Source organism: Sardina pilchardus, chromosome 24 (genome assembly GCF_963854185.1).
Source record: "Sardina pilchardus chromosome 24, fSarPil1.1, whole genome shotgun sequence".
NCBI classification, from domain to species: domain Eukaryota; kingdom Metazoa; phylum Chordata; class Actinopteri; order Clupeiformes; family Clupeidae; genus Sardina; species Sardina pilchardus.
This window is the reverse complement of record NC_085017.1, coordinates 26,742,496-26,753,244: the sequence shown is the minus strand read 5'-3', so window position 1 is coordinate 26,753,244 and position 10,749 is coordinate 26,742,496. Positions and strand designations below refer to the sequence as shown.

Genomic DNA, 10,749 nt, shown 5'->3' with positions numbered 1-10,749 from the left:
TGAGGTGATGGAGGCAAATGTGTCCACCCTCCCTTACCCTGATGACCAGCTGATCTCTGCAGCTATGCTGGTAGGCATGCACCTTCTTCTGCATCCCATAGTCTATATACTGTATGTCATGTCTTGGGATCACATTTGTTACTGTAGAGCAATAATTTTGCTATGAGCCTGATGTCATCACACGTGGACTGACAGAACCTGATGACACGGTACAGATTTCTATACACCAAGGAACTGTTATTTAATGGATCAATGATTGTTTTATTTCTCTTTTCAGCAGGCCGCTGCTACACCTGGCAGAAGTTTTGAGATGACGGAACTTGAGGTTTTGTCTGATTCTCCACTGTGCCCAACAGCCGTGATGGTATGTGTTTTGGTTTTGGAGAAGTCTTCATTTGAATATAGCGGAGCACAGGATCTGAGACTGTTAGAAGAAATAGTAATTGATGTTAAGAGCAATACATCATGTATAGGCCAAGTCCTCCTAGAACTTGACCAATTTCCCTTCTACAAAATATAGAGGTTGTAGATTGTGTTATGACATAGGTGTTGGGTTATGGAAGTTGGAAATGTTATAATTAAGAAAATAAAACCCTTTTTGGTGGATGATGACACATTTAGAATGACAGAAACCAATGACTTAATACAGAGTTCTATTCACACCGAAAGAAATTTCATGGATCAATAATTGTTTTATGTGTCCTTTCAGCAGGCCACTTCTACACCTGATTCTCAACTGGATCCTCCAGCTGTACCGGTAAGAATGCTATTTTTAAAGCCATCTTGCTCCAGGTTCACTTGCTGTGCTCTTTTAATTGATTATTTTCTAAATTATTTTGTCAACAGACGTGTGAGCAGCACTGTGAAATTATCACAGAGACAGAGGACCAAGAGAACAGCGAGGAAGGTTCTCAGCATGCTGGTGGAGACATTGTGGAAAACAATGTTTGGAAAGACCTTGCAGTTGCTGAGAGCATCACACCTGAGGTGGAGGAGGTAGCAGAGGCCACACTGATGTCATCAGACGTTCTGCTGTTAGCATCAACCACACAGGTAAGAGGGACATTTCTTATGGAGAGCACTTCACAGGAGCACTTTCAATATTATTCTTACTTAAAAGTGTTGACAAAGGCGTCTGTTTGCAGAAGTAATATTAGTAGATTGTGTTGTTGCATAGGTGGTTGTGCATGTTGGAAATTGTATTATTTAGAAAACAAAGCCTTTTTGTAAACCTCTTTAATGTGAGATGTATGAGTGATAGGAATTGTTTTTGCAGCCACACACAGATCTGATTGGGACCCAGGCTGACGTGCTGGATGGTGCTGATGATGTCCTTGAGCTGCTAAAGTCTGCAGCAGTTAATGAGAACATGGGAGACGGCACTTCAGAAGCTCTACAGCAACTGCAGCCTGTTGATGAGAACATGGGAGACGGCACTTCAGAAGCTCTACAGCTTTTGCCTGATCCTGAGGACCTTTGTTCTATTAACCTTAGCATCCAGCTAGTCTGTATCCAGTATATTAGGATTGCTTGCCCATTACTTTGTGTACTATGATATTTATGCAGAGAGACTGATGACATAATTTACATAATAGAATGAACCTGATGGCTTGATACAGATTTCTGTACACACCAAAAGAAATGTTATTGCATGCACCAATGATTGTTTTAATTCTCTTTTCAGCAGGCCACTGCTACACCTGACAGCAGTTGTGAGTTAATGGAGGTTCTGGTGTTGCCTGATTCTGAACTGGGCCCTTCAGATGTACCAGTAAGAATGTGTTTTTGGTTTTAGAGAAGTCTAAATTAGCTGTTGAATCTACATTCCCATGCAAATGATAGAATGCCATGAACCACCAATTTGTTTCAATGTTAGAAGAAGTGGTGTATTTTGTTATTTATGTGTCTGTTTCTTAATGAAAGTCCTCAACAAAGAGTGAAATTGACTTACTCCACCAATTTCCCTAAAACAAGGCAGCCAGCTTCACTTTTTTTGTAAACCCCTCTAATGTGAGATGTATGAGTGATAGGAAATGTTTTTGCAGCCACACACAGATCTGATTGGGACCCAGGCTGATGTGGTGGATGGTGCTGATGATGTCCTTGAGCTGCCAAAGTCTCCAGCAGTTCATGAGAACATGGGAGAAGAGGCATCATTAGCCCCACAGCAGCTGCAGCCCACTGGAACTGTAAGATGCTCACCTACATTATGTTCCATATGTTAACTTTATCCAGCTAGTTTGTGTATTTCACTTGTCATGACGACTTGCACATTACTGTTTTTCCTGCTGTATTATCAATGCTGAGAGACTGCTGTCATATATGCTGTCAAGTATAGTATAGCAGAAACTGTATACACACCAAAGGAAATACTGGTTATTTCAGATCAATGTTTCTTTCTCTCTCTGTCTGATATTGTTTTTGCAGCCAAACACAGATCTGATTGGGACCCAGGCTGATGTGGTGGATGGTGCTGATGATGTCCTTGAGCTGCTAAAGTCTCCAGCAGTTCATGAGAACATGGGAGAAGAGGCATCAAAGGCCCCAAAGCAGCTGCAGCCCACTGGAACTGAAATTATCTCAGAGACAGAGGGCCAAGAGAACAGCGAGGAACGTTCTCAGCAGGCTGGTGGAGACATTGTGGAAAACAATGTTTGCAAAGACCTTGCAGTTGCTGAGAGCATCACACCTGAGGTGGAGGAGGTAGCAGAGGCCACACTGATGTCATCAGATGTTCTGCTGTTAACACCAACCACACAGGTAAGAGGGACATTTCTTATGGAGAGCACTTCACAGGGATACTTCAAAATAATTTCTACTTAAAAGTGTTGACAAAGGCGTCTGTTTGTGGAAGTAATATTAGTGTAGTAGATTGTGTTGTTGCATACTGTAGGTGATTGTGCATGTTGGAAATGGTATTTTTTAGAAAACAAAGCCTTTTTGTAAACCTCTTTAATGTGAGATGTATGAGTGATAGGAATTGTTTTTGCAGCCACACACAGATCTGATTGGGACCCAGGCGGATGTGGTGGATGGTGCTGATGATGTCCTTGAGCTGCTAAAGTCTCCAGCAGTTCATGAGAACACGGGAGAAGAGGCATCATTAGCCCCACAGCAGCTGCAGCCCACTGGAACTGTAAGATGCTCACCTACAGTATTCCTAATGCTGACTTTATCCAGCTACAGTAGTTTGTATATTTCATGTCGAGAGACTGCTCTCATTATAGGTATTGTATAGCAGAAACTGATTTGTATACACACCAAAGGACATACTGGTTATTTCAGATCAATGTCTCTCTCTCTCTCTCTCTCTCCCTCTCTCTCTCTCTCTTTCTCTCTTTCTCTCTCTCTCTCACTTTTTTCAACCGGCCGCTGACCAGAGCAACAAAATGAGTTTGGACACGAAAGCTCATGAGCTGAAAGTGGATTCCAGGCAGACCTCACAGCCATCTCCTAACCATCAGCAAGTTGAGGTGCAAAACCTGGTGCACTCTGTGGTCAAGGAATTGTGGGTGATGCACGACCTTGGAGGAGAAGGTCCAAGGGTTCTATCTGGAGAGCACAAGCCAGTTCCATCTGAACTTTTTATACAAAGTTTAACCTGCGCTCAACATCTCACGATGACCACCAGGCGCAATTACTGCAAGGTTAGATCTTATAACAATACGAATGAATTCAGTTAAATCCATCAGTTGCATTACTATAATTCATTAACACCTTTACACTAGTCCTGATATGATTTCTGGATTTCAACATGATGTCTCTTTGTGAAGCATATCTATGAACTGTGCTGGGAGATGCTTTTGGATATCTTTCCCGACGATTCAAAACCCGCTTGGTGCAGGCCAAAACCTAAGTTTGATATGAGCAAGATAAAATCCTTGCGTGATGTTCAGGTAAGTTTCACAAAGCACAGAATCACTGATCTGTTATAGCAAATGTTAACATGGATTATGCCATGGTGCAATTCACACCAATCCCATCAAAATAAGAACAATGTTACATTACATTACTTTTGGCTGACACTTTTAAACCAAAGCGACTTACAACATGGTAAAACATTTTAAGCTTTTTAAGAGCAATTCTAACAACAGTTTAAGAACAATTTAAAAGGGTGCAGTAAAAGCTTCTATGTTACCGAAGCTTGTATTATTCTTTTTAACCTCACTGTTTGTCACATTGTCATCGTATAGGACTACGTAACCAGAAAGGTCTTCAGACTTTGTGGAATGCCAACTCCAAAACACATGGAAAAGACACAGTTTCATATTGAAAACGAAATTACTAAGTCTATAACCTTATATTGGTAAGTTTTTCACAGTGCTACAATACTGATTTCAGTGGTTAATGAAGTTAGAGACAATCCATATAAACTCAGTATTTTATTCCTCCAGATCAATTAAATGAAAATGAGAAAGAAGACATCAACATGAAGATCTGGTTTGATAATCCACATGTGGCTCATACTTTTTCACCTGAAATAAATATTTGCACCAGTTGACTGTTCTTTTTATGTTTAAGTGATTATACAAATGATGTATTACTTGTTTGTCTTTGTATACATTAGTATGCAAGTATACATTATAGAACATGTATATTTATTGAGGTATTCAATGTGCAAGGCCAGTCTATGTTAACAGTATCTATTGCCTCTTTTCCACTGCCGAGCTAGCCCTACTCTATTCAGTTAGATATACCGCGACACAGGCCCCAGCTCTCTCTCCCACTCACTTCCTGTCTCACTCTACTACCCTATCTGATTAAAGCCCCCCATGACACTCACACACACTCTGTGTTCATAGGGAATATTCATACCATTAAAGCAATAGTTCGGAATTTTGGACATAGGACCTCATTTCCAACTTAGTCGAGGTGATATAGGTCGGTGAAGACCATTTTCAGTGAATTTCTGCTCTTCCTTGAGTTGCAGCGTTCATCTCGTGCTAACGTAGGTGCCGAGATAACGCAAGTCAACGGTAACATCCAGCCTGCCTCTGAAAACACTCCACAGAACACCCGAAACAAATAAATTATAACGTCAGACGATGCACATGCCACATGTTGATAGAACAATGTTAGAAATAAAACTAACCTTGCATCGCATTGCAATAGCCTACTTTGTTCCCTGTATGGCATTGGCGGATTGATATTGAGAAACTAGTCCCTCAAATTGTAATAAATCATTGAGTTGCAAGGTTAGTTTTATTTCTAAAATTATTCTATCAACACGGACATGTATATCGATAGTCTGACATTTTAATTGACTTGTCTCGGGTGTGCGGTGGAGTGAGTAAGACTGTTGTTGATGTCAGACTGATGTTACCATAGAAATGCGGTAGCTCAAAACCAGCGTTAGCAAAGGGGGGTGCTGCAACTGAAGGAAGGGGCTAAACGCGATAAAAACGGCTTCCACCAGGCCCCAGCCGTGGCGCAACTGGCTGGGGCACCTGCACCGCACGCCGGCGACCCGGGTTCGATTCCCGCCCCGAGGTCCTTTCCGGATCCCACCCCGACTCTCTCACCCATTCGCTTCCTGTCTCTCTCTACTGTCCTGTCAAAAAGTAAAAAAAAAAAAAAAAACGCTTCCACCGACCTATATCACCTCGGTAAAGTTGGAAATTAGGTCCTATGTCCAAAATTCCAAACTATTCCTTTCACCTAATAGGCAATTCTGAGGTTAATCGTGTGAGTTCTCGTGAGAGCACAATTTGAATTGTGTCTGCAAGATACTCTGGCCACGAGCAATGATGCACGTTACATTTACCCCAACTATCTGTGGTAACCAAAAAAGGTGCGGGCGAGCTGAACTGATGATGACAGTCCAGAATCAGTCAGGTGGTAGGTCGCAGTGGTAGGTCGTAGGTCGTAGTGTTATCCAATGCATGCTTGGTGCCATCCCTCGAGCTGGGCCATTTTCATTATTCATAAAAGATTCCAGGGCCTGGTTTACTACCAGGCTACATAAATGGAACCATATACAGTACTTACACATAACAATAGGACCCACAAACACACCAGTACCCTTTATGGGTTAGAGGGTTTTGAATTTATTTTTATAAAAGAGCATTGTAACAGCAAACACATAACGGCAGCACACTCTCTGCACTGCTACACTCATACTCGTACTCGTACACACCTTTACAGTCTATGGTACACACACACACACACACACACACACACACACACACACACACAGGTACATACGTACACATAACACACCGCTGTTACCTCTTACATCCTGACATTCATCCACAGACATCTGTTCATAAACCCCTTGAAATCACTGGACCCTTCTGACAAAAATCATCATCATGAGTGCTTTCATCTGCCTTCAGTTTGAACTCTGCCGCGATGATGTGTCCATCTCTGTTGTGGTCCTGATTATTAGTGGGCTTGCTGTAAAGCAAGCCCACTAATAATCTAATAATCGTCCATTTTTTTAAGACGCCTCTTCTCCTAGAACGTTTGAGCTATCGACACCGTTCCAACACTAAAAAATCAGGCCCGATCCGGTGTAGCTTGCTTGTTAATGTCGGATGGCTGCCGGTTGGTGTTTTTCCGATATTCCCGTTTTTCGCCGGTTGAAATGAATGGGGAAAGATTTTTTTGTTGTTTTTGGCAGCCTTTTTTTTAAGCATTGTTGAAATAATATAAGTCATTAGCTAAGTTAGCTAATCAACCTGGTTAGCATAGCTAGCATGGTTAGCATAGTAAGCATTTTAAGCAAAACTGCTAGAAATCATCAGCTAAGAAATCATTAGCCAAGTTCGCTGATCAACCTGTTTAGCATAGTTAGCATTTTTGCATAGTTAGCATTTTTGGTCCTTGGACATGCACATTTCTAGTTGAACATGTTCTCGATGAGACGGTTAGGATCAAAGCCAGGAGCCAGGCGACCATGATCTTCATTCACCTGTCTAATATCTAATAATGTAGTCTGAGAACTACACACACACACACACACACAGACACACACACAGGTAAATGAGTTAGAAATAAAATATAAAATCGCTGTTGTTTTGCTTGAGTTTCATCGAAAACAGTAATATTTCCTCCCGCCCACAGTGTCCCTATCCGCTATTGCAACCTTGCAGTTTCTGCAGGAGACGATCGCTCCTTGTTTACATCTGGAAGTCTGAGACGCGTAAGGAACAAGAGGAACCACGCTTGCAATTTATATATTTATATACAGTATAGCCTATGTACTGTATAAATATACACGCTAAAGCTGTCGGGGAAGCTCTGCAGAGAAATATGCAAGCATAAAACCAGAGATGAAATCGCCAATCCTGCATAGTTCCTCTTTAAGAGTCATTGCATGAGAAAACCAGGCAGAGGTGGGAAGATGGGGGTCGGCCAAATCGGCTCATACTTTGTATATGTGATAAGTATGTGGAACTATGAACAGCCATATACTGTACTTAAAACCCTCCAGCTGTTTTTTGTTATGGAGTTCTGGGACCCCTCTCAGAGACCCTCAAAAATCCAACAATTCATGGCTGAAAATGACTGAAATTGCCATTTCTACTCTGATTATCCTGATAAAGATATGAGCATAAGCTTTATATTTCCATAGAGCCTAGGTAGCATAGTTTTAAAGACCAAAAGGTGCACCGAGGGGTTATCTACACCACTGAAAGCAGAATTTTCCTCCCTCTAAATTTCGGTCATTTTTAAGAAGCATTATCTCGTATTCGCAGTGGCTTTGGTGGATGGTTTTACTGTTGCTGGAGAAAGGAACATCTACTGATTCAAAAACAATTGTCGTCTAATTGGGCCACACATAATGTGTGCCGTGCCAGGAGGGTCTTTAGCAGGATTTGTCGTGTTTTGGCCTATGATAAACCATATTCAGATTGCCATCACATGGCCATACCATGGCATTACATCACAAACAGATGTAATGCCAGATGTTTGCGATGTAATGGCATGGTATGGCCACTCGGTGGCGATCTGAATAGTCTAGTTTCAAATGTATGACAACCAAGAACAACAATGCATGCAGAGGTCTGCACTCTTTGAGTGCTTTCTAGTTAATTAAAGCTTTCTTCAACAATTTCTCATACAGTGACACAAAAATTGACCATAAATTACCCTATAGTGAGATATTATAACCTGGTTTATTATACTCCAAAACCCGAAAAAAAACCCGTAAAGACCCTCCTGGCACGGCGCACATTATGTGTGGCCCAATTAGACGACAATTGTTTTTGAATCAGAAGATGTTCCTCTGTCCAGCAACAGTAAAACCATCCACCAAAGCGTCCAGCCTGAGCACCTGCATGTTGTCCAGATATACCTGAAGTCAGTGTGCAATTCAATTAGCACTGGACCGACTCAGCGTTGTCCTTTTTTTTTAAAAAAAAAAAGGGGCAGCCGTGGTGTACTGGTTAGCGCATCGGGCTTGTAACCGGAGGGTTGCCGGTTCGATCCCCGACCAGTCCACCACGGCTGAAGTGCCCTTGAGCAAGGCACCTAACCCCTCACTGCTCCCCGAGCGCCGCTGGTTGGGCAGGCAGCTCACTGCTCTGGGTTGTGTGATTCACCTCACTGTGTGTTCACTGTGTGCTGTGTGTTCACTAATTCGGTTAAATTGGGTTAAATGCAGAGAACTGAATTTCCCTCACGGGATCAAAAAAAGTATATATTCTATTCTATTCTTCTATTCACTGCGAATGTGAGATAATGCCTCCTAAAAATGACCAATTATAGAGGGATGAATATTCTGCTTTCAGTGGTGCAGATAACCCCCTAGTGCACCTTTTGGTCTTTAAAACTATTCTACCTAAGCTCTATGGAAACATAAAGCTCATGTTCATATCTTTATCAGAATAATCAGGGTAGAAATGGCAATTTCAGTCATTTTCAGCCATGAATCGTTGGATTTTTGAGGTTCTCTGAGAGGGGCCCCAGAACTCCACAACAAAAAAGAGTTTGAGGGTTTTAAGTATATGGCTGTTCATAGTTCCACATACTTATCACATATACAAAGTATGAGCCGATTTGGCCGACCCCCATCTTCCTACCTCCTGCTGGTTTTGCCTGGTTTTCTCATGCAATGACTCTTAAATAACATTGATTGCATGTGTTCATCCCATTCAAGTAATTTATCATTGTCCGTTTTTGGCCGTTTTTGTCTGTATTATTAGCCTAGGTTTTTATATCTGGATAATGCCATTTTCCCGCATTTCTCTTGAGAAACTGCTCTCAATTGTTTGCATGGTGATCATAATAGCCATTATTCTCAATTGGATTGAGATCTGGACTCTGACTGAATCCTCCAGAACATTAACAGTGTTTTTCTCAGGTTTTGCAGCAGTTTGGGATTATTTGGGATGGGTTTTTTTGGCTCTGGACTGACATCTGATTTAGGCGGACATTTCCTGAGGGTAGTGTAATCCTGTTTTGCTGACCTCACCAACCTTAGGACTGCATATTTTTCTTCTTTCGTGTTACTGCTATGCCTGCGAGAATGCTTTCAATAGCCTAATGGATCTGTAAAGTTCTTGAGGTGTCTAATTAAAAAGATGCCGTTGTGTGTTCCTCATGGACAGGCACGGATCAACGGCTAGGGGCCCCACGTGTCTTGGGGGCCCCCATTGGCCATAAAAACAAAAAACAAAACAAACAAACAAACAAAATCAGTAAAGTTTCCATAAGAGAATGAACATTCAATTGAATTGGTCCAAGATAAATATTAAGCAGTAGCAGTACTGATTGGGTAAATATGGCGTAGTTCATGAGGTTACGTTTGTTTTCAAAATAGACGTCATTCACATTACTGGAAAGAAAGAATGAGAGTGAATGTATTTTTAATTTATTTGGTTTTGATTGTATCATATATCTGCACTTGTATTTGCACCATTTTTGCAATAAAAAAAAGAAAGACAGAATGAGAGCGGGGCTTGAAAACGAAAGGCTAGAGCTAAAGAAAAGCGAATTGCAAAAGAAATTAAATTGATAGGACTTTTTTAGCCTGCTGAATCCAGTAGATTAAATCAAGAAACAATAACAATGGACGTTAATAGCGCCACTGATATTATGCTGGTTTGCCTCATTGCAAATTGCCTGTTCATCAAATTAACGTATAAAAAGTTGTTATTGAAGGAGAGTAGGCTAACATTGCTATTACCTGAAGAAGAGTCAGAATAGCTAGTTATGCTATGTTGGTCATTCGCTACAACAGTTGGCCTATGTTTCTGGAGTGGAACTGTGAATTTAGCCCGTGTGAAGAAAGCAAGGCTCTCAACAAGCTCATATCGAGAAGAATGCATGACGGAAATGACTGTGGACTAACTGTGGATAACTTGTAGACCAAGGTAAGAGTTCATTGTCCTTTTAGCTTTGTTCGCTATGTCTCTAAACAGCTAACTTGATGGGACAGATGTTCATCATGAGTTCATGTTTTGTTTATTGCTACTGTAGGATAGCCTATCAACGATTGCATTCCATGCTACAGTCAATGTTAAATGCCTGTCTTTGTGGATTTAAAGATTGAAAAAGGCGGCAAAAAAGTGTAGGCTACCCCTACAGGAGGAGACAAGCCACCTTCAGTATGAAAGATCGGGCCGAACCGCAAAAAAGGCGGGCAAATTAGCAAGTGCAGCTGTCCAGTGTGTTTTGGGGTTGGGGGCCCTGGCCATCCATCCCTGCTCATGGAATCAGTGGGCGTGGTCCTGATCAGTAACATTTCAAACCAAGCTATTTAAATAGTTCTACCCTCTCCAAATGAGAGCCGTTCATCTTAGG

General features: G+C 41.5%; 1 protein-coding gene and 1 long non-coding RNA gene across 2 annotated transcripts; both read left to right on the top strand.

The window, feature by feature from the left end:
• Positions 1–1,622: 1,622 nt before the first annotated feature.
• LOC134072353 (uncharacterized) lies at positions 1,623–3,248 on the top strand. Its single transcript, XM_062528986.1, has 5 exons — positions 1,623–1,771; positions 2,046–2,189; positions 2,428–2,760; positions 2,993–3,136; positions 3,228–3,248. Exons 1-5 carry the CDS (start codon positions 1,721–1,723, stop codon positions 3,246–3,248), a joined length of 693 nt encoding a protein of 230 aa, XP_062384970.1. The 5' UTR covers positions 1,623–1,720.
• Positions 3,249–3,413: 165 nt separating this feature from the next.
• LOC134072255 (uncharacterized) lies at positions 3,414–4,222 on the top strand. The gene is made up of 3 exons (XR_009937143.1): positions 3,414–3,647; positions 3,774–3,896; positions 4,194–4,222. It is a non-coding gene; the product is annotated as an uncharacterized LOC134072255 (long non-coding RNA).
• The last annotated feature ends 6,527 nt before the right edge of the window (positions 4,223–10,749 follow it).